Consider the following 24,468-nt stretch of genomic DNA (forward strand, 5'->3'; position numbering starts at 1 on the left):
TTGTTTTTTTAACACCAGCTCCTGGAGACAAGACTAGCAACACAGGAATCTGTATTCACATTTTGCAATGTTTTGAGCCCTCTTGGCTGTGAAAAAAACCCCTGTAAATATGAGCCAAGTGATTTGAGTAAGGATTTTGCTGATCATTTTATGACTTTAAGAAACCAGAGCCGAACTAATTCTTTCTTTATTGAGGATAAGGGCTCTAAAGTAATGTTTAAAAGTATTTTTTGAGACATGAATCAGGATCTTTAGGTATTTTAACTTAGCAGTATAACTCCTTGGTACTTATCCAACAAAGAGTTTAAGGAAATATAATATCTTTAAAGCCACAAGAAGTTTGCCTTCAGTGGCATTGCTCACGAGCTGAAAATTAAACATTGGTCCAATTGCTTTGCTGGATCTGGATCAAGTAACACCATCTTGTATAAGACTGAGCTGTGACACTGATCACCCCAAAATTTGATGCGCTGCTGATGATGTGTCTAGGCACCAACTATTTGCTGGATAGTTTTCCCTCAAACAGGAGGAACATGGGGGCAACATTCTCCTAAATTTGCTTTTTGTCCTTGTCGTTTTTACTTATTCCTTTCCTCTTTTTTTTTCCTCTCCAGTTTTTTTCCTCCCTTTTCTTCTGTCATTTCTAATCTTTTGCAATTACTGGATTACTATGCTTGATGCATAGTAACGTGTACATAGGTACATAGATATCACATGTAAAAGCAACAGGTCTTGTTTTTTTGAAGTCTATCTCAAGAACATGTTCTTTGAGGACTTTGAGTGCTTTCCAGGAGCTCAGAAAGCATTTAAATTGAATGTTGATCTCTGTATTAATGATCTCTGTATCCATGTTAGTGCCTGCTGATCCCTGGGAGTATTACAAACCTGGGCAAAATTGCTGTGACCTCAAGTTTTATTTAGCATTGATGGTTTTAAGGATATTCATATTATTGATAAAAAGTAATGATTTTGGGAGAGAAATACAGCTGCTTTTAGTTGAGTGGATTATTTTCAGAAAAGCACAATCAGCCTGTCTGCCTTAGGCCCTGGGGAAATCTGATTGCTTTGACCACTTATCTGTCCTGGGTAGACCTCTGGTTTAATTTCACCAGGTCAGGTACCTAAAGTAGAAAGCATGTCTTTGTGACTTTAGATATCAGGGAATCTGACAGGCTGATTCCACAGCAGGGGAGGCTGAGCTTTTTCTGTACAAATGCACAGGTGGAGCTCAGGCTTAATTCTGCAGCAAGCACAGAGGACACCAAAAACAAGTTTGTGGCCTTGCAGTGTCTTTCCATGGTTCTTACCATCAGCACCCCATTTTCTGAAGCTTTCCCTAGCTGAAACTCCCCTGCCTTCTATTTCAGGCTGTCAGGTACAGGGTGTACCTGTAAGGAAGGGGAAGATGAGGCAGGGCCTGCCCTTGCAGCTCCTGGTTTGAGTCTCTTGGTCATGACAGGGTTGGTGGGGAGAGTGCAGTGTATCTGTCTGCTCACAGAGCAGAGAGGATCTGCTCTCATTGTCATCTGAGCAGTTCCATGGCAGCAGGTTTCTTCCCCCAGGTGCACCACTATCATGTTCCTATTTTGTGACTGCCATACAGTACAGGGCATGAAAACCATCAGAGGATCATCACAGACCACAGCAACACATTATGCATCATGAACATGGCTAGTGAAATAGCAAAGTAAATAAGTTACAGGTAATGTGTGCAGGAAGTCTGCCAGTAAACTCCTGCAAGGTAAGAAAAGCCCATTTAATAACTGTGCCCCTTCTCTCCCTACAATCTGAATAGACACTCCACTTTGAGTATATTTGGTAAAAAGTGGCCTTTTCTTTCAGGATGTTTTCTCATGCCTTGCACCTATCCAACTGAAACAGGTCTTCAAAAAGAATACAACTCAGTTCCTGGGTTAGCTGTTGTTTCTACAGCATCCTGGGTTAGCTGTATAAATATGCTGTATTTCCCATCTCAGTTGTTTATTTTATATATTACTCCTGGGCAGACACAGTCTTTTGAATGAGTTGTGTGTAAGGCTTGGCCTAATGGTATCATGATCTTGCTTACATGCTCTGGATAGATATGATAAAGATGTTGGTAATAAGTAGCCGATTTCTGCCAGCAAATAAGTACTTTTGTGCCTGGCTATTAGGCAGTTTGCAGCTGTCAATGTCAGGGTTCACTTATGAAAATTTACACCTAAATACTCATTTTAACCAGTGATGAGAAAGAATGGTTATGATCATGGTGTGAGAAACACCAAAGAACAGGGTTGGGAAGCAATAGTAATTAGCCCACTGCCAGTGGAACTGTTAAGGAAGCTTCCCTGTCTGACCACCCAGGAGCCACTCCTGCAGTCACACTCCTACCACCCCAGATTTTCACTGCTGGGACCAAAGATCCTTCACAGCAGGAGCTCCAGTGACCCCACAGGTGCCCCTCTTGGCTCCCTGCACACCCCACACTCACACAGTCAGACAGGGTTTCCTTACTGGCTCAGCACTGGATTTCCCACAGCAGAGTCCCAGATGTCTGGATCCTTAGAGGAATTTAATTGTGGCACAATAACACAAAAACAGCTCAAGCTGGGTCCCTCCTTCCTGAGTGGTATCCAGCTGTGAAAAGATTGTCTTCATGGAAATAGGAAAATAATCAGCATTGGTTTAATGGGTTTGTAGGTTGTTTTGATTCTCTCCTACAAGGGAATTGCTTCTCCACAGCTTGTTTGATTTTTTTATTGAAAATAATGATGTTCAGTGGGAAAATATGTTCTTGGAATGCAAGGTAAGTGCTGATTTTAAAAAAGGGAAGGAATCAGGTTGGAGGGGAAATTAAGCTAATGGTTGTATTCATCAGTTGGTAAGTGCCAAGTGATGCAAATAAAAAATTAAGAAATAGAATTTCTGTGTACAATCAGTTTCATGGTTTAATTTCTACAGAATATTCTCCACACAAGAGTTGATTTAGTAGTTCTTATTTTCTGTAGACACATTGCTGCACACAAAGGGCCTGTTGCTATTTCCCCCCTAAAATACATGCACACTTATTTTTCTCTAGCTATGTTTCTGATTTGCTGTATGGCAAAATTTTGTCCTTCTGTCCTGAGATCTTTAAAGGATGCATCAGATCTCTCAGATGCATCAATAGCTGGATCAATAGCTGCAAGAAAGAAATACTGGAATGCCTTTGTGTTTTAGGAGGTGAAGCTGTGATTTCATTAGCAGGTGTAATGCGTGCACATTGTTCACCCTTTGCCATAAACTGCACTGTGTGTTCTTCTTGTGGGGGTGAGAACCTGAACACAAAGGTCTGATAACGAAACCTACCACCTACACTTTTGGTTACAGAAGTTTTATGAAAGACTATGTGTTTGAAAGACCATTTGAAAACCAGGCATCTTCTGGTTTGAACTTCATCAGCCTCACAATCTTACCACTCCACTTTCTACTAATTCATCTCACCACAGGCAAGAACGTAGAGAGGTTTGGTTTACTCTGCTTATTGTTGCAACTACAGTTGCCTCAAAAGCGAGGTTGAGATGCTCTACATCCAATTCACACACCTGCAGCGGATGTCTACTGGTGTGCTGTGAAGGAAATGCCGAGGCTCTGCCTTGTAGTAACACCCTCAGGATGGAAATCTCTGAGGTCTCATCTGCCTCGGTAGTCCTGTGATGGGCTTTGCAGTCCCCCAAGCTTCTCTTTGCATCTTGTTTGCTTGTTGTAAAACAACATCTGGAGGCCAGTGCAAGCACAGAAAATCTCACTTGAAGATATTGTTTAAGGAAGAAGTCTTGACTTGGGACATACGGAGGCAAGTCTGTCATGCCACATCTGGAGTGAACATTAGAGGCTGAGAGAGGAAAGAAACTGGAGGAAATCAATTGCTATTCACACGTCCAAGCTGTACCTGTATCTGTTTCTTGCAAGCTTCTGTATTTTTTTGTTTTCTTTTTAGATATATACACAGATTAAAAAAAGAAAGAAAGGAAAAGTTACAAAGAGGAAATGACCTTTGGCCTCAGGAGAAAATCATTAGTGTCATTCAAATGTGCCTGATCTAAAGAATCTCAGGAACCTGCATTTCCACCATTGTATATTCAGACTGAATCACTTTAAATTACATTTTCTCTCCAGGTTTTCATATCAGCCAACTTCTGCAATATTTCAAGTATTTTTTTACAGTGGAAACTCTATAGCCATTACCATGACAAAAATTGAGTAGCTACTCCACGCTGGTCCAATTCTGTAGTTGTGTGGGGTCAATTAATCTAGAATCCCAGTTTTTCTGATACACAGAAAAAGACTTTTCAGGAACTTTTTTTTCCTTTTTTTCCTTTTTTTTTTTTTTTTTTTTTTGTGGTATGCGTCTTAACACCACTGAATCTGTCAGATGATTTGGATCTTTTACAGAATATTCCTTCTGCTTACCCTGAAGCATTAGAAGTTTCAAGTGTTGATTTTGAAGGATGAGATCTATATTAAAGCAAAGTTGGAATATATCTGTCTTACTCTGCCAAAGCTCAGACCTGGAACATACTGTGAAACAGGCACACAGCATGTGGGAGACTGAGAAGTTATTTATGCAGGAAATTTCAAAGCACTGTGGGATTCAATTCTTCAATGTAAGTAACTCACTCTGTAACCACAGTTTCATTATCCTTTATTTTTTTTATGTGTAAGCTTTCAACAGTGAGAATGAACAATTGCCAAAGCTATAGGAACTGTCAGTAGCTCTGGGGCTAAACTGAGGGGCAATGGATCTGTGGGTGTGAGAGTTTTATTTACTGTGTGTCTCAACTTTTTCCTATTTGAAAATTCACTTGGTCTTGTGGAAGATGTAGTGCACCCAGTGGGATGCAGCCGTGGTGTGTTGGGTTCCTGCAGTTTTTCTGGGATGCAGCTTTATGCCAAGAGTGGGAGCTGAAGTAGGGTGGAAAAAAAAATAGTCAAGGGCAAGTCTTGTTCCACAGGACCACACTCTGGCAACCTCTACTCCTTTCTGATTGTGGGAGCTGAATTAAAGCAACTGTTCTTTCACTGTGAGAATGCTATAGCAGTAACTAAGCTGACAAGCAGTTTTAATGATCAAAAGGAAATTAACACAAAATTACGTTATCCTTCCCACACGTTGCATATTCGTGTGTTAAGGAATTGCTGTTCTTGACTCCATCAGCGTTGATCAAGCCCATTATTCCGCTCTAGGTTTTTTTTGACAGCAACTAAAAATGAGAGCACTTGAAATTAAAGCTACATTTCATGTGTATTAACTTTAACAGAAGTAAGCATTTGATTACCTTAACCACACAAGTGTGATGAGTTACAGAAGTGTATGTATCGGCACTTCATTTCACTTACAAATATCTCTCTCCTTTTGGTCTCACAAAGTACTTTTTGTTTAAATAAGGTGTAATCTGACATGGAAAATAAAGTTCTTGCAAGGAACATAGCACTTGATGTAGTACTGCATTTGCTACAGTGGTTTCAATGAGGCAGTGAGAAGCAACAATGACAAGTGAGAAAGTTGTATATCAGGAATAGCCCAGAGATGTATCTCATTGGGTTTGGATTTTTCATCTGCTGTCATCTCCTGTATCCAGATGCAATCCTTGCCTGCCACCTCTGGAGGGGGAGGCAGGGGGTGGTGGGCACTGGTGTTAGTGCAACAAGGATTTTTATGCAGTGTCTCTGCTTGAAGAATGGCCGCAGATGTGTCCATGGCAGAGCTCAAGTACTGTTACAAGGACCACCAGCATCACTCTGGCTCCTGTCCTGGAAAACAGCCAAACTGCCTTGGACAGTTTGTGGTTTTGGCTGCTGTAACCAGGTAGTCTCCTGTCCTTGTTTTCAGGCTTTTGCTTTAGAGAAAATGCTGGCCAAAAGCACGTGGCTCCTTGACAACTGTGATTTGCCTTAGTGGGCCCACAAAAGCTGTGGCAGGTGTCTCTCCCTTTGGCATAGCAAAGATGAGAAGGCAGAGTCACAGGCTGCCTGAAGTGTGGCACCTTGAATGCTCTCCCTGATATATTTACCCCTGGTGCAGCACCAGGCAGTTGCATTTCCTCCCAGACACCCTTTTTGCTGTCAGTGATGTATTCAGCACAGATCCACAGCTAAAAAAAGCAATATACGAGATCTCTGCCCCTTTCCAAACTTGGAACTTAACACACAAGCAACCAACCAGCAAACCCCACCCCCTCCAACCCTGGAATAAAATAGTGAAATTTGTTTGTTGGGAGAAATATTGCCAGGGCACTGCAGCCCATTTTGAAAGCAGCTTCTTATTCATAGTAAGGTTGCCTCAAAAATTTGGAACAAGTGAGACATGCTACTGCAAAGACCTTTGGCAACAATAACTTTTTGTTCACACAGAAATTCTTCATTTGCATGTAAAAGGGAGTTACGAAAACAGAATTTCATAGACACAGTTTTTATTTAAGAAGATGTTTGGTAAATGCATGCTTTCTGTTCAGCCTAGAACAAGCTAGCCTTCCTCTGATGTATTTAAGAATTGCCTGGCAAACTTGTTTTTTGCTTAGTTTTTGAAGTCTCCGACAACATGTCTCAACAGGATTAGGAACTTTTTCTGTTGCAAAGTTGCACAGTTCAGAAGGCAGAATTAGGCCAGATTATTAGGTGCTACAATTCCCTGGTATTTCAGCCTAAAAGTGGCCTTCTGGCAGCAAAAAATGAGACATGATCCTTGTTACCTTGAGCCTTGGGCCGTGTTTCAACACTGGCACAAGGGAGCATAAGATGCAAAAGGCAACCTGTGTGTCATGGTGATCCTTATAAGATGTGAGACAGAGGAGAACCAAGCCAACAGTTCTCGGCATATTGCTACTTGAATTTGGAAGGGTGAATACAAAACCAACGAAGACTGCAATGCTGCAAAGCAAGGCAGGTCTTCACATTCACATGACATTTGTTCAACTGTGAAAGGACATTGCAAGGACAATAAGGACATGGCCTCAGCACTGCTTGCAGAGTTGGGGGCTGTGTCGTGGATTTGATCAAGTATGAGGAACACATGCATACAATCAATTTTACAATTTTGAATACAGCTATTTGAGAACACAATGAAACTATTATGTAAGCTTCCTATTAGAACATATGTTACTGATTTAAATAACATTCAGGCTTTAAAAGTTTTTGTTTCAGATGTCAGAATTATCTGTACAACCAAACCGTTTTGTGCCGGCATCGACCATATCAATGTTATCACAGTGCGGCTTGATAAATTGATTTCTGTAGATCAGAGATGGGATTGTTTTATGCCTTTATTTTGTAAGATTGTAGTTTGGTCACTCTCTTACAATCTAAATTTCTCTAATTACCAGTGCATTCATTTTCAGAGCGATCTTTAAAATGAATAAAATCTGTGTCAATGGCTGTTTTAGATGTATTGCTTCTGGAGATTTATTCAACAGATGCGAGTGTGCTTTGAGATACTGCTTCCAAGTTCCTTGGATTTAGGGCTTCATTTCTAGGTAAATGATTCAAAACCAACTTCAAGAAGAAACGATGGGTTCAAACAGATGAATATGTTCAGGGTTGTGCTGTTGTGTTTATTGGGTAGCTTGAGCTCAGTGGAGCTATTCAGGGTTTATTGTGGTGAAACCAAGAGTAGGATTTGGCTCTCTAGGTCTGATATTCATCCAGTAAAAATTTGGCTGGATCAAATCAGTCCCTGAAGAGCAAGGGTGTTGGATTAATGGAAGAACACATTATTTCTCAAACTTGTTATTAGGTGCTGTAAGCCAAACTGTTCACTGCCCCTGTGCTCTCTCCCCAGCCTGGGGGAGTGATGACAAGATGGGAGCATCAGATTTCGTGGGAAAAAATACTAAATGGTTGTGCATAAGTGCGGAGGGTGTTGCCAAGACCCTCACAGAAACACAGAGCTGTTTGATGAGTTCCCATCCCTGCAGCAGTTATTTGGATATAGCTGGAACCCAGGCTTCAAACCCTTCGGTTTATTAATGCTGTTTTCTCAAAATCAATTATAAATGCAAATTTGTGGGTTAAAAATGAAACTAGGGGAGTCTATGTTGATTTTTTGGCACTTTGGGTTACCAAAAACATGATGTGATATTCAGTGTGTGTTTTGCAGACAAGCGTGTGTGTAAGAGCACATGTGGAGTAATTACTCAGGAAGACTCTGGTTTGGCAGCTTCAGGGGCTGTAATCCTCTGTTTATCACAACCAAAGGTTATGATATACACATTCCCACCCAAAGCTCCATCTCTCTGCCTCAGACCTGTCTTGAATGAAGCATAGCAGGGGTGAGCAGGACATATAATGGCTTTGGTTATTAATTCTTTGCCTTTCCTGTAAAGTTCCCAGCTTCCACGTCACTTGGAACAGGACGCTTGTCCACTGGAATGGGATTAATGTGTATATTAATGGCAGCTATGTTTCCTCTATAGTCTTTCCTTCTCTAAGCTCTTTGTTGTTTGCACATCACTGGAGCACTCCTGTGCTGCATCATAGGACCAGTTGCCACCAGCCTTCTACAATGTCTCATGTTTTTCCTTTCAGCTATCAAACTTTTCAATCCTACTTTCTATTTTTTGAATAGGTACTGTAATTTTCTGTATGTTTATATCATGCCCAGTACAGGAGAATCCTGGTCTCTGACATGTGCCTCAATAATTTTGGCCTTGGTCAATGATTATTCTGGGGGAGTGTTTTGTTACACTGTATGTATAATTATAGTGGATTTTCTCTCTTACTACACTGATAAATTGTTATTAAGAGTTTATGATTATATTTAAATAGTTTACCCTAGTAAATCATTGTCAGAGTGCAGATTCCCATTAATTCCATTTCTTTTTAAAAAGTCAGTAGATGTCTCTCCCCAGTTTGGGCTGATCTCACCCTCTGCACTTAACATAAATGAAAACATGCCTGTGTGTACACTTGCACGCCCATGGTGGTCATGTGTGCTCAAACAACTCCTCACTTGGCTCTCACCCCCTCCAAGGTGGATGTGCCAGATGCTCTAGAGTTGGTCCCAGAGGAGACACTCCCACCTCTTGCAAGCTCTTAAGTTCTCTTCTCACCAGCCAAAATATTTCAGAAGAATTTTCAGAAATGCAGGTGCATGCAGTTGTCAGGAGCAGCTTGCTTTGAGTTAGATGGCTATTTCACCTTACAGCAGCCATGCTCTCAAGGGCAATAATCTCTGTAGTAATTAACAAGGGAATTTTCTCTGATGCTGCAGCATGAGTCATGCAGCTTCCAAAAGATTAGTTTGTTAGTTACTGAATAAAATGTTTGCAGATGTACTTTGCTGTGATAACATCTCTGACTGGGGATGACTCATTACAGATGCAGGAGTAAAGATCTGCAGGGCCAAAATGTGACTGCATGATCCAGAATTTTAGCCTCCTCTAGCAGCTAGCATGACCCCAATGTCAGCAAGAGGAATTTGGTTCTGCAGTAGGGCCCAAAGGGGAAAAAGTCCTTTTGCCGCTTCTCCTCACTGCCTCTACATTAGCCAGCAAGGAGAGGTGACGGTCATTTGCTCTTCATAAGAGCTGGAGTGCCCTTCTTGAGGGGCAGGAGGAGAGATACCTTGGGCTGCTAACTCTCTTCCCTGAAACAGAGAGCAAAACTGGGCCAAACAGTGCAACAAAGTTCATGCTTTCTTAGTATTTTGTTTCTTGAGTTAAAGATGAGCTTTGGGACAGTCAACTTCAGCCTTATAAGAAACCACTTCCCATTAGCTTCCATATTTTTCTCTTTTCTGAAGTGTCTATTTAAGCATTCTTTTAATAACAAGAGCCTATTATCAAACACTGAGTTGCATTGCAGACATGCAGTGGTTCTGTCTTTTGCAAGTACCCAAGACATGGGATGTACAACCTAATTCCTTTGTCTGGAATACAAATCCTCATCAACTTTGATTAGTATTAACCTTAAAAGTGCTACTCCTAACTCATGCCAGTTAGCTGTAGGAGAGTCAGAGCTGCAACCCATGAATGAAACTGGAATGGATTTGAGGCTAAACTTGGCAGCACAAATTGTGAAGAGTAAGGTAAGTAGGCTTTAGAAGTCATTTCAGTTAGGGTCGTCTTCTGATGGTGTGCCCAGCAGGAGAATGCTTTAAGGACTTGTTAGCTAATAATTCATAGTGACCGTGTGCCACGCATGAACTAGCACATGGTGTGTGCAGGAACTGACCCTGTCTGCATGCACTGGGTTTAACCACAGTCAGCTCTGGAACAGAAAACTCTGACAAAGAGAAATGGGATTTAACTCTGGAAGTCTTAGACCTCTGAGTAGGAGCAGGATGCTTCCACAAATGCATGGAGTGATCAAGGACTAGAGGGAATAACTGTTTATTCTTGGGGCCTTGTGTAAAAATTGCTTGGGAATTAATCCTCTGCTTTGCTTTGGCATTCTTTATATTGACAGAGAAACATTAGGAACAAGCATGTTACTGCAATCTCCTTCTGTGGCAAAAACACTTCACTTAGAAAATTCAAGACAAATTAAAAATGGAAATAAAGTCCATTAACCATATCTTACTCTACCATATGTAATCAGGTTAGGATTGTCTTCAATTTTGCTGGCCTAATAAACAGAGCATCTATCAGAAACATTGTTTCAATGACACAAAAAATGATAGTGACTACTTCCCTTTATCTATGTTCAATGGTTTACAGAAGAGAAAATTCTGCACCAAAATTAGCCCAAAACTGGAAAACCTCATCAGTGCTTGAAGAGGGTCATGAAGTGAGCAGTGCAATCCCTTCATATTATTCCTAATGCCATATTTGTGTTTATGGATGTGTTGGCCTTGCTTGATGGTAGGTTCTGGTTTTGTAATTTAATTTAATTTCTTTCTTATTATAGGCATGCAGCTTGCAAATCTAATAATAAATTTTCTGTAAATATTACTTTGGGAGGCATCTGTTCCTTAAGGAAGCCTTAGAACCAGTTTTTGTTTTATTTAGAAAATATACACAATGTAAATAGACCCTGGAAGATCTTATGCAAGGCCAGGGATGTGGTGATAAGGATTTGGCTCTCTTTATCCTTGTGTCACTAGAGGCAAGCTGCCTGGGTACACAAAATTCACTGCAGGTGTTCTGGTTCATATCAGCTGAGGGTTTTCTCCTCAAGGGAGGAGTAGCCTTAGATGGAAAGAGATGTGCAATGAGACTAAGATTTTTCTTTTTTGCTTAGTTCTAGCCATTGAGACAGCTGCACTGTTTGTACCTCAAAAGCTATAAAATGTTACATAAACACATTGTATGGTGTATCCATTGTGAGCTTACTTAATGGGCAGCATCCAGGGAAGGGATAATTAGAGACGCTCAATGCCTGCAGCCCCTGCAGCGGTAGAGGATGGATAAAGTGAGAGAGGTCTGAATGATGCCCATGGGCATACCAGCCCCTAGAAGGCAGAGGGATGAAAACCCCCAATTTCATCTAGAAACTCCCATTCAACCCTGTATTTGGCCCATCACAGAAGAGAGGCATCTGGGGATATTTTTCCTTGCACCCATCCTTTATTCAGCCTTACGCAGTCTCCTTTCTCCTGACAAGACCCTTCCCAAGTACTCAGAGGGTACAGAAACAATAAAAAATACAGTTAAGAATATGTCTATCCCCACTCATAAAAGCACTCCTTCATGACCTCTTGGACTGGCTGGATGCCGGGTATCCCTGAAGCAGGCAGCTTGACTACAAGGGTTTGCTGCAAAGCTGTAGCAAAGCTGCATGAAGCTCTCAGAGAGCAATGCAAAGCTGGTCTTGTTCCCTGTCATCCACAAAGAGAAGACATGAGTACAAGAACTGTTACCTTTATTCCAAGATCACAAGGGCCCCCATGACTTCTATCTTCTGCAATTTTCTGTAGAAAACTTACTCTTCTCTGTACTATAAGAATGGATATTGTAAGAGATAGATAATCCAAAATTCTGAAGTCCAATAACCTCTATTTAAGAAGTATTTTAGCTTTTTATATGGTTCTGAGAAACTGGCCCTGCTTGAGTATGGATGTTGGACAAGGTGACCTTCCTTCCAACTCAGCCATTACTGTATTTCTTTGAACTCTGTGCTAGTCTCTACCTCCTCTGATAAACTGTCTTTGTATTTAGTTACCCACTGTTTAGTTCTTTATTATTCAGATACTCTGATGTCATGGCTACAGTAGAGAATTCTGAGCTTTTGGTTGGTTTTGGATTTGATAAAGTGTTTTATTTTGTTTATGTTAGACTAGTGGCTTTATGCAACTTAGTGTTACCAAAGATGACAGGTGATTAAGCTCCCAGTTTGATTTGCCACCCTTTTTGCATTATCTTTGTATTGTGCACCACTGTAATGTCAGTGGGACATTACACATGTGCGGCCTCAAGCAGGTCAGTGTGTGATTTTCTGGGTTATGACCAAAAAGTTTAAAGTTCATATAAATGATCCTTTTTTGCTATATTTTGCTACACCCAAAGGGTGGGAAAATAGGATGGAAAGGATTATCATTTTCTGCTGATTCAAAAAATGTTATCTGGAAAAGGTGTTATTCCTTTCAACTGCAAAATCAGAACAGAGGTAAGAGGGACAGAGTGAGGCTGACCGTGCAGTCAGCTCAGATATGTTAATTTGGGTTATATGTGTACAGCCAGTGATGCCAGCATAAGAAAATCTCACATAATTCTTAGCAATTGCCTGTGATTTACAGCAGAATTACCATGATGTAGCCCTTGGAATAATCTGAATCAAACAGAGCTGGAGTGACATGTTGTCATACAAGAACAAAGATGACAGTGGGCTAAGTAAAGAGGGGTATAATTTTATTCCCCACTTTTGAGGGTGAACATTTTTAATGGAATTTTTTGTAAACAATGTGACATTTGAAGGAAGTTGCAGTGGTCTAGTCTTAGGAGAAAGAAAGCAAATCTTGAGTTTTTTCATTCATTCAAATAGAGCTTGAATTGTTTTTTTATAAGGGATCTTGGAACCTCATTGTCCTGTCTCCGTGTCCTGTGGATGGCTCGGTGTGGGCTCTCAGATTTAGATGGGATCTCTTCCTGCAGCTCTCTGAAAGTAAGTATGGATGTGTCCTGCCAAATGACAATCTCAGAGCTACCTACAGTCGATACTCTTTACTTTTAGTCTTCCTTCTCCTCACCTTTTGCTTTTCTGACTGGCTTTGGTCTGATGCCTTGAATTGCATGTGTTAGTTTAAAAGATGCTACAATATAGCTTTTTTAAATGAGGTGTAACATTCAGCTCTGATCCTGAGTATGCCTAAAGCAGTATATGCCTAAATTAGCACTTGTTATTTAAGGCTGCAGCAGCCACACTTTATCAAATGTTCACTTCCTTTCTAGTTTTATCCTGTGACATTTAGTATTTCAAATATTAGAAAACGTTTTGCAAAGCTTGGATGGTACTTGTGCAAGCTCATGGTTTACATATTTATTCTGTTTATTTCTGCTGAGGAACTCTACATTGCTTATAACAATATCTCCGACCTGAGCCAGCTGACCTGGCTGGATCACCTTGAGGTTTTGGACCTGGAAGGGAACAATATTGAGGACATCAACCAGATGCAGTACCTGCAACTTTGTTGCAAGCTAAGCCACCTGACAGTGGAGGGCAACCTTATTTGCCTGAAACCAAATGCAGAATCTGAAGAGGTGAGGACTTGTTTTGCACATACTGTGTTAATTTTTTGTCAGTGCTTTTTAACTGTGAGTTGGAAATGAGAAATGTTTCTGCATCTTCCTATTGCATCATTCTAAATGATGACATGGGATGCGTTTCCCACCTTTAATTTCTGTTGATTTTGTGATCTCATCAGTGTAGTCTCCAAGATGACCATAAGTGAAATAAAAGAGTGCTAGTAAAGACTCAGGCCTGTTTCCCAGCAATATGAGGAAAAACTTCTTTACTTGGAGTATGAGCCCTGGAACAGGCTTCCCAGAGAGGCTGTGGAGTCTCCTCCACTGGAGATACTCAAAACCCACCTGGATGCAATCCTGTGCAACCTGCTCCAGGTGAACCTGACTAGGTGATCTTAAGAAGTCACTTCCAACCCCAACCATTCGGTGATTCTGTGATTAGATACGTGGTTTTGAGTTTTTTGCATTTATTTTAGAGGGTCTCCAGTCCAAAGGCAAGTGCTCCAACACCACCAGATTCAGAAGTTGAGTCCTCAGAAGCACAGTGCTTGAGGTAACTAGGAAAAGCTATAATGTAGGAACTGCTTGTTACCCTTTCTCCTGAAAGGTTAAAATCAAATGACCAAAAAGACCCTCAGAAAACCTGAAGATACAAAATGCAGTGATTCAGGTCTTATGTACTGAAATGATAGAATAATTTCTTCTAAAGTATTTTGTTGAAGGCATGAGAGAGCCTCTGTGTCACAAAGGTGAGAACACAGTAATACATGATCTGATTTGGGTTTCAGGGCACTCAGCAAGCAAAGCAAGGGAGATCTAATTCTACATGAACAGCCTCAGAACTTTATTACTCTCTTTCACTTTCTCCTGCTTCATAAAAAAGCATTCTTGGGATATTAAAATACCAATATATTGCCATCCAGGTCTTTTGGAAGGTCTGTGGACACACAGAGTTAGGTAAAACACAGGTATCACTAAAGATGGTGCAATTCCCAATGGCACCATAAACAGCTGATAATGCAGGGTTCAAAAATCAGAGCTGATGCTGTTATCCTACTGTGACATATTCTATAGCTTTCCTGTGTATTTCAAAATGGTCTTGCTCATGCTGTTAATTTGCCTAAAAGGCTGGGTTTGATATTTTTCCTGGACTTAGACTTCAAAACAGGTGCTAACACTAAAACTCAATCATGCAATAGACATATATATTAAATCTTGGCACTTCTTAAATATACGAGTTAATAGCATTTTTCAGATGTAATTGTTGCTTGATCTTATTGCTCAGTTAAAGGGGCCATGGAAGGTAGGTCTTTATCTATCATAATTTTCCTCTCTGGAATTCAAAAGAAAATATTATATACTTGCCTTTCTAGTTTGAACTGGTAAAATTATACTTAAGGAACCACACTTGTAACTGCTTGTAACCAAAATTATTTCTCCATTTTGGAACATTTCTTCCTTATGGAAGATGCAATCATGAGAGGAAAAACCATATTCCTGCAGTAAGGAAGCACTGCATGCTTGTGATGGACAAGGCATGCCTGCTTACTGTTTCTACTCCCACGGAGATAAATACAGCTACTGACACTTCCTAGCATAGCTTCCTACCATGGAAATGGTGCAGTGTATCCTGACAGCACAGAAGGTCTGATTCTACTCCCTTGTTCCTGCTCAATGAAAGTGGGATTTTTGGAGGATTTGGCATCTTCAGTCCTTAAGTGTACTTGTAATGGAGAAGTGTCAGATTTCCCTTGGCTTGTTCAGGTGAGGAAATCAGTCCTTGGGATGCTCTGCATGTTGTCGCATAATGGAATTGAAAAGAGCAGTAGTATGTGGTGGCGTGCCCTCCTGCTCTTCTCCATGCAGAATGGCTGTCTCTACTCCTGTGCAAGTAGGTGCTGAGATCTGATTAGTGAGAGATGCCTCTGCCCAAATTACAGTGCAAACCTTATGCCAAAGTCAGTAATACAGATTTTATTTAACAGTAAATGTGAGGTAGAGAAATAGAAAGAAAGAGAGAAGAGAGACGAATATTGTCACCACCTGTGGATCAAGTGGCATCCCTGCTGGTCCTTCTTCAACCTGGGCTTCTTGGTTTCGGGGTCCCAAGGTCATTCAAAACTTTTCCCTCTTTATACATTTTAGCAAACAAAGGAATTAAAGCTCATTAACTACACAGTTCTCTTATGCCATTGGTTAAATGATTCTCTCTTGCCTCCAATGCTAATTAGTCCACGTGCTTTGTCTTTTTTCTCTTTTGAGTCAGTGATCACAGTCTCGACCTGTAGGAGTTCTTGTACCCAGCAAGAGCTGATTTCATCTCAGTTGCTGATTTGTCTTTCCTTATGGCCTGTAAATTCTGCATTTTTTGTGTCCATTATCAGTGATACATTCTTCTTCCCCAATTTGTTAACCTCCCCCTAAGCCTGAGATAACACCTGCACAATAGTACCACCTTTATTTTATCTACAGTCCAAGTTACAGGTATCCACAAAGGAATATCTGGGGGAACTTCAGTGGTTGTTGCTGGTTGCAGATGGCATCTGTCCCATAACTTGGGGTGGTCTTTGTTTGACTGGTGATGTGTATGAGCAGTTGCTTCTTTACACAGTTTGCCACAGGGGGAATTTTTGTCCAGGTGCATTATCCAGGATGTGCCAACCAGATCTCGCCTCACCCTGGAGTTAGTGCCATCCTGTGACTCCATTCTGTGCTTATCTCATGGCAAAGTCCTTCTGTGGCCTAAACAGTGTTTGGAGACAGGCAACTGTGCTCTTTAAGTCCTTACAGTAGCTGCATTCAAATGCCAGGCAGAATTTGTTGGGGGAGTCAGCACAATGGTGTATTTTACACTGACTTGTAGCAGAGGCAGACTGAGTTCACTATAGTCTCCCATCCAGTGTCTGTGTTGGGAAGACGCTTTGCCCTCAGGGGGTTACAAAGTGGGGCCTGCCCGTGGCTGCTGAGAGCTTCTCCATGGACTTTGTTGCTTTCTTGATTTCAATGAATGTTTGCATTTTTTGGGTGTATAGAAAAGCCATATAGAAAAGAGTAGATGTGGGCTTACTTTGGTGTGTCCTTGATGGCCAGCTCTAATTCTTCAAGCTCCTTCTTGTAGTCTGGCCCTTGCTAAAGGTCAGTAAAAGCTCTCCTATTTATTTACTTTTAATCTACAGAATGGTCCAGCTAAATTTACTGCTCTTTCTTCAGATGGCCTGTTTGGTCCCTGTAATTTGATTTTCATATGAGCTCATCTTCCCCTGTTATCTAAACCAAGAGCAAGAACCTGATGATAAATTCTGCAGCCTCTGTTGCTGTAATGTAACATGAGCATAACATGATTCTCCTCTCCAACAGGACATGGCTGGGAATTGGCTGTAGCTGAGAATGGTTGCCTCATTTTCTAAATTAAGATTAAAGACTTAGTTTGAGAAAATTAGTGTCTGCCTCTTAACAACAACTAACACATTTTATTTGGTGAGTTCCTTCTGCCAGCATCAGTGCTGCATCATGCAGAGGGAGGGAGCAGCCAGCCAGCCAGGTCTCACAGAAAGATTTCTGTTTGGGATCACTCTGTATTGAGTGAGGACTTGGCTTTGTGGGGGTTTCTAATATTGCATGCAATGTCCTGAAAAGCGTAAGATTTGCCTGGTTGAAGCAATTGACTGGTGGGTAGCTGTCCATTTGTATTCTGCCACTAGCAGTGCACTCTTGCTTTGTATGTTTTTTTTCTGTGTGCCTAAAACCACAGTCCATGGAAATGCTCTTTCTTTTACCATCAGCAGGTGTAGCAACACTCATAACATGTTTTCAAATCTTTCTATCACCTAAGTATTGATGCAACTACCAGAGAATTGCAAAAACAGGGAGAGAGACTGGCTGAATGCTGAGGGTGCCCTGGCTTTCTGTGGGCATCAGTGGCCTGCTATGCTTTTGCACGTTATACATGATATAACAAAGACAAATGGCAAAGTCATCAGTGGGTAAACAGCAAAAGAGCCTTTGGGTGAAGGCCATGTCTTTGCCCTGCTCAGGACATTTTCATGATCAGTTCAAGCAGAAATTATGTGAGGAGCATTTCAAATTGTATGGCAATCATACAAATTGAACAGTACTGTGCTACTGAAGTCCACAAACTGTTAAATAAACTGACCACTTTTTCAATTTCTCCAGGAACCAGATTATAATTACAGAGCGGAAGTAAAAAAACTCATTCCCCACTTGAAGTATTTGGACAGAATACCAGCAAGCCAGACTGATCACCTTCCTTCCAAGAAGATACATGAGGATTCTCTAATCATCAAGGAATCCATCAAGGAAGGTGGTTTAGCCAGAGACATTTCATGGTTAGGTATGACAGGTTTCCTGCTGGGGTTCATTTTTCAAGTTATGATGTGTAAAAAAAGAAAGATGAAGAGCAAGCCAACCTTTTTAAAGCCAATCTTTACTTACAGTAAAGGGACAAAGGATGTTGTCTTCTTCACTTGGGAAGTAAGAAATCTGTAATTCAGCAGTTAACAGTGCAGATTTAAATGGAAATTTATCCTAATCTGGGAATCAAGATCAAAAAATGCAGACAACTTCTAGAGCATCAAGCAAATCCAGCAGTAGCTGGGAGTCTGTACTTGGGGCTCATTCTGCTTGATGGGAAAAAGCAAAGCTTGGAAAGGAATGTTTCAACAACAGCTGTTCACAGCTCTTTCCATGGTAATAGTCAATCCTGTGTAGCATGGATGTAGTAGAATTTCCAATTCCAATTTAATAATAGGAAAGGCAATTTGATTACCACCCTTTAGTGGTAGCAACATCTCAGGAAGATTGCATGGTCTCGTAAGAAATCTGTTCCACTTTCTTTGTTACTATGATTAAGTTCATTACATTCATTAGTAGAGAATAAATGGTTTGAAAGTAAATCTGTTGTCCCCTTGCCTGTAGCCTTGGTAATAGTTCGGATGTCCATGGTTTTATGTGTCATGCTACATGCACTTTACCACATACTATTAAATATTGCAAAGTATTTCCTATAACTGCTCCTGTTGCTTCCCATTAGTGTGAGCAATGCAGTTGGCTTCCCAGCCCCCTCCCCAAGTTGCGGTTTGCCTGCCAACTGTAGTCCATTAAAAATTTAGTTTGTTTTGGAATAAGTACATACATTTGTCATTTATTTAATCCCTACGGGTCCAAATCATTAGTTGTAATAGTAGTCATGGTAGGGAAAAAATCCATTAAAATCTGATCCCTCAGTGATCCTGTTTTGGCAACATCACCTGAGGTTCAGAAAACCAGTTAACAAAGTTTGCTGACAGAAACAGTAGGGGCAGAGCACGAAATTGTGAATTCACGTGATTTCATAGTGTAACCAGACTTACATTCTTGCCTGCAGCTCTAAACCAGTAAGTTCGTATGGTCAGGTTCAGACATCCCAGTACTTCTTCCCTTCCAGTAGCAACGTTGGTTTGGGTACTTTTCATGTGCTGTGTGTTTCATGGGTTCCTATTAACAGCTGTGCCCAAGATACATTTCCGTAACACTCAGCTTTTAAGGAAATGGCCAGATTATTACAGAGCTGATTCCTCACTTTGGAGCTGGTAGATGCTCAACAGTTTACAAAGCACATTATTCATCTGGGCACTGAAATGAAATTCTCTCTCCTGTGGGTGGTTAGCTGCATATGCTGCTCTTAGAGCTGTGCTGTGCTCCCAGGACAGCCAGCAGTTGAGCAGGTAAGAGGACAAGGCTCTGTCTGCCTTTGCTAGTTTTTGTATGAACCTTCCTGCCCTGTAGCATTACAAAAACAGTTTTCACCTTTCTTTCTGTGGTAGAAAAGTATCTGTCCCTGGGGAAGTACTGGAAAAATCTATCACTGCCATTCCCAGATTTCTGTAACTCCTGGTACACAGTTTCCCCTGTTTGACTGATAGCTCTGGTAGGGTGTCCATCACCATCTGCATTGTGCCGGGGCATTTAAGCAATGTATTTTAAGACAGGGGCCTAGGCTGTGCCTGTGGCAAGTCTGCAGTGGTTCCCCTTTGGGCAGGTGGGCAGCAAATGAGAGGCAGCTTACACTTATTCTGGGCATGCAGGCAGGGGAAGTAGCAGAGCCGTGGATGCATCCAGGCTCACCTGTGAGACAATCAGAGGTGGGTGGTGAGCACAGAGCAGTTCCTGTCCCATAACCCCAGCTGTCTCTCTGGTGCCCAGGAGCAGGAGAAGGGTGGGAAGGGATATCAGTTTAGTTAGGGATCCCCAGATTCTGCCGTGACTGTGCAGCACAGGAAGACCTCTGTCTCTAGGCTGGACCCATTCCAGCATGTTTCTTGTAGCTGCTGTTACATATTTTTCTGTCCCTCTAGCTCCAGGTGTGCAGCAGCAGTCACGATATTGGCAAGGTACAGTGATGGTGTGGTTTGAAGCCTTGCACAACTGTGCTCACACTAACGAAATCTCTCTTCTAGATCCTTATCTTGGGGCAGTAGCAAAGCAGTCTGGATGTGGCCCAAAATCCCCAACAGCTTCCAGACCTGGAAATGCACAGTGTTCTGCTAACATAGGGACGTGTAGTGGTGCCAGCCTCCTGTCCAGTAGCTGTCCTCTTCCAGATCCCGCTGTTTTTCCTGATATGCTCTTCACAGAAGATGACTCCAGTGATTTGACACATGGTAATGTATATTTTTTAATCCTGTTCTTTCCCACACCTCCACCTCCTTCTGAATGTTATTACTGATGAAAGCCAGGGTGCTTTGAATACCACCCACCCATGCCACTGCTAATCAGGTTCAGCATATGTTTTCTTCCATGAGACTCACCTGCTCTAGCATAGGCTTTCCTTTATTTCCCCCTGCAGCAGAAGGTGCAAGTCGCCTGGGCTGCCCACTCCTCAGCCCCTCGCCCCCATGCACCCTGTGCTGCTGTCCCTTTTCCATGCCCCATACTGCAATGGTGCTCCCCTGCTGGTGCTGCCTTTCAGACCTCATTGCAGCTGTCCTGCTTGAGTGACATCTGGGCACATCCTGTTCAGCCACGGGAATGTGGTCCAAGGTAGTCCCCTAGAAAGGTGTTGTGATGCACCTTCGCTCCCCCCTGGATCATGTGCTCGGACTGTGTGTGCTGCAGTGTCATACTGCAGCAGCATCGCTGCTGTCAATGAGCACTTTGGTTTGGGTTTTCAGAGGTTGGTCCCTCAGCAAGAGGAGTCAGTTCCTTAACTTCACATCTCGATCTACAGGCTAGCCCAAAACCACTGCCCTTCTCACCCTAGTCACTTGGAAATACTACCCATCCTTCCCTGACTCCTGAAAACACCTTGACGGTGTAACTCCACCAGCCGACGGAGTGCAGATTAGATAGGAAGATGGTGTTTGTTTCCAGGCATTGTGGGCTGCTTTTCTCAGATGCCAATCTCTCCTCAGTTCCCTGTCTTTAGGTAGGACTCAGGATGATGGATTAGATGAAGCAATGCAGAGTCAACAGCTGAGTGCACATTTGGAAATGTACATGGAAACCAAGTACAGCTTGTCAGGGAATGAGACTGTAATTTTACATGCACTTTTAGGCAGCTAACACTACTGATAGAGACAGTTTCACTGTTCACTGCTTCTTCTTTTCACCCAGTGTTCACTGCTTCTTCTGACCCTTAGCTGCCTTACCTCTTGTTAATCTGATTTTGATCTAGATCCAGCAAAATAAATTAAAAAAGAACCCCAAAAAATCATATTTTGCTTTAATCCAGATTTGTTCCCTGATCTGACTTACCATGTGTCCACACAAATATTTGCACCAGCATGACTAAGGAGACAGGGCAGGAGCAGAAGAAGACAGATTCTGATGGAAAGAGAGAAACTGCCTCTTAGCAGCAGTGGCAGGCCATGCCAGGTGATACTGTGAACCTACACCATGAAATACTACAACTTCCTGTCTATGGGAAATTATATGGACTGGCTTCAAAGACAGTACTGTTTGTTAAATGCTGGAGTAAAATGTTTTCTTTTTTCCTGGTTTTCTTAGGACTCCGTCAAGTTATATGTGGGAACCCCGCCAAGGCCCTTCGAGAAAGGAGGCAAAAGCTAGGTGTATGTTTTTTTATACTTCATATTCCTGCATGGTGACCCCCATAACTCCTGGGATAAACTGAACTCCCACTGTGGCTTGTGGCAGCTCCCTCTCTTCTGTAGCCCAAGAACCCCCAACATGCAGTTGTTGCCTTTGGGGAGGACAGAGGGTCTCTGGCCATGATGTTGCATGTGCCCATGTGTTAGCAGCAGTGGACTATCAGCTGCAAGGGAACATGTGAAAATCACAGATCAGCTGCTGGGGGCAGACTTCCTATCATCCTGCAATGAGCAAGTACAAGGCAGGATTGCAAAATTTGATGGTATTTCTACAACAGCTGTTAAGAAAAAGATTTTTTTCAGCAGTGTTTCTTTGATGTTGGCATAAACAGTCAGCTTGCTAATACTGCAAGGTCATTCCTACTGACTGAACAAACACAAATCCAAAGTTTGTTCCTCTTGGCAGTGGGGTGGTACCCCTGCCCTGCGGGTCAGCCTGCTCATTTCAGCAGTAATTTAGTAAGAGGATACCCATGTGTGTAAAGAGGAGCAGCCTGGCTTGTCATGGTCAGCTTTTGTGGGCTCTCAGGTTCAACACAGCACAGCTGCACATGTGTGGGTTTAAACAGGTTGTGGTAAATCAGGGAGATGCACAGGATGCTGACTTAATGCTGACAATAGATGTTAAAGAACTGCAGGGGAAAACGTATGTATCACCCTTGTCCTTCTGCTGCCACTGCCTCTGTATAGGAAGCTTTTCTGAAACAAATTTGAACCTTATAGTGAATTACTGTGTGCTGAAAACTAGGCTGTGGAGTGAGACTGTGGTCATATACTGCATGATGCAGTTTCTGTGGTACTGGTCTTATAATGCCTATTGGTATAGGTACTATAGGCTTATATCCAGTGAAATATAAATCAACAATTTTTTAACTGCTACCCTGGGTTCCTCAGGCTGTAACAGCACATGACTGGGGAGTGGGACTTCTTAAAACTGAGGAGTTAGAAAATGGTGAGGGGTGATCTAAAAATTCAGAAACAGCAGTGGGCTCTGATGCATTCTAAAATCCACATCTAGAAACGGAGCTGGGAAGAGTTCCGAGGGATATCTAGATAACTTCTGCCATTTCCGCAGCCACCTGCTGTGAGCCCTTTGAAACCGTCTGGCCTGCCGACAGAAAACCTTTGTGGCTCTGGAGGAGGAAGAGATCTGCACCAGGAAAAGGTGTCCCCCGACCAGACAGCATGGACGGAGCAGCACAAGGGGTGAGACCGCCGGGGAAATCTTGCCGTTCAATAAATAAACTGTGCATTCATTTTCTGCTGCAAAATTAAAATCAGCGCTTTGGCCACCTGGTGGCGGTTTCGAGGGATAGTCTCGGCCTCCTGCTTTCCTGTCCCTGCTTTGGGCGGTAGTCCTCCTGCCTGGAGCATCTGCGGGATGGCAAGGTAGAAGAATCCTCTACCTTCTCTCCGGAGCACAGGCAGGATGGGCTCACTTCCTTAGCAAGAGAAGGAAATTACTTTTCATAACTGGTGAGCCGTTCTTGGCCCTGACCGTGTCTACTTCAGACAGTAAAAGAGCTGAAAGGGGATGAGGTTTTCTGCAAGCAGCACATTGGCCTAAGCAAACAAAAGGCTGAAAGACAAATACCACCTTGCTGAGATCTCATAGATCTCACAGACAGGTAATGGTTATTTTGGAAATAAAAATAGTTTTATTTCTCTGAGCTTACTTCACTGGGTAGAATTTTAAATCCATTCCATTTCACCTGATTAAGACACTTGAGATAATCAGACACAGGCATCTTAGATGGCTGATCCAATTAAAATGATTTTTCATATCTCCTGGAAGGTGTGAAATAACAGTGGGTAACTAAATCCACTGCCTGGGTGTTTGCCTGAGTGGCCATGCCAAGCTGCACTTGACCACGCTCAAAAGCTAATTAGTGGTGTGATCCTTGATGTTGTCCAGGTGCCTGCAAACAGGTCTGCAAGAACAAACCAGCCAAGCATTGAAGGTGACTGAGGGTGAAGACTGGAGCCTGACTGACAGCTCACAAGATGAGTTGAGGGAGGCCTGTGATGAGGACCTCATTGAAAGGATTTCACTTGAGCCTTCTTCCCACTCCAGTTTCTCCCACTCTTCCTCAGGTACTGGACCTAAACCCCTGGGGGAGGGTTGGCACTGGGCACTAAAATGTGCTGTTTGTAATAGGTGCATTGGTAACCCCAGTGTTTTATGAGATCTGGCATCTGTGCTCTAGGGCAGCAATTGGAAAATGCCATTGCAGAGCCAGACCCTAAGCAATCCATTCCAGTTTTTAAGCAGGACATGGTGGCCAGCTGTGTTGACCATCAATTGAGATATTTCAGCATGAATATGTAAAATTAAGAGGAGCAAAGGTGATCTCACACTAGCTTAACCTCAAGTCTAGCAGAAGGACACGTCTCTATCTTTTACCTTGTGTCACTAATTTATGACAGTGCCAGGTGAGTCTAAAACTCTGTCATTCCTACTGAGCTGTATTTGAACCCAGTTGGCACTGATGTATATAATGGCTGAGCTAATGATTAAGGTTTAACTGAGCAACTGGGAATTCTGGAAAGATATGCAACAAAAAGGATGCATTCAATAAAGGGTTTAAAAATGGAACATGATCTTCTACTCAGGAATAAAGCCAAAGGCTTCTCTGAAATTGCATTTACATGAATGAAAGCAGAATTCCCACTCTTCACTACTTGTTGAATATTGTCTTTAAGAATATTAAAAACATTAATAA

At 42.1% G+C, this 24,468-nt stretch overlaps 1 protein-coding gene across 10 annotated transcripts in view; it reads left to right on the forward strand.

Moving 5' to 3' along the window:
- Nucleotides 1-24,468, forward strand: part of LRRC56 (leucine rich repeat containing 56) — an 83,165-nt gene that overhangs the window by 31,544 nt on the left and 27,153 nt on the right. For 8 of the 10 annotated variants that reach the window (XR_007204306.1, XR_007204305.1, XM_048307175.1 and 5 more), the window contains 7 exons: nucleotides 12,960-13,056; nucleotides 13,455-13,652; nucleotides 17,811-17,988; nucleotides 20,093-20,296; nucleotides 21,642-21,706; nucleotides 22,821-22,951; nucleotides 23,661-23,839. Coding sequence is in view for 8 of the 10 variants with exons in the window: in XM_048307175.1 (XP_048163132.1) it covers nucleotides 12,960-13,056; nucleotides 13,455-13,652; nucleotides 17,811-17,988; nucleotides 20,093-20,296; nucleotides 21,642-21,706; nucleotides 22,821-22,951; nucleotides 23,661-23,839 (1,052 nt within the window). In the remaining 2 variants the exon portion in view is untranslated. Of the gene's footprint in view, nucleotides 1-4,413; nucleotides 4,626-10,665; nucleotides 10,818-12,959; nucleotides 13,057-13,454; nucleotides 13,653-17,810; nucleotides 17,989-20,092; nucleotides 20,297-21,641; nucleotides 21,707-22,820; nucleotides 22,952-23,660; nucleotides 23,840-24,468 lie in introns of those variants that run through there. The other 2 variants (XM_048307177.1, XM_048307179.1) reach the window with 2 other exon arrangements.

Source organism: Corvus hawaiiensis, chromosome 6, assembly GCF_020740725.1.
Source record: "Corvus hawaiiensis isolate bCorHaw1 chromosome 6, bCorHaw1.pri.cur, whole genome shotgun sequence".
Classification (NCBI taxonomy): domain Eukaryota; kingdom Metazoa; phylum Chordata; class Aves; order Passeriformes; family Corvidae; genus Corvus; species Corvus hawaiiensis.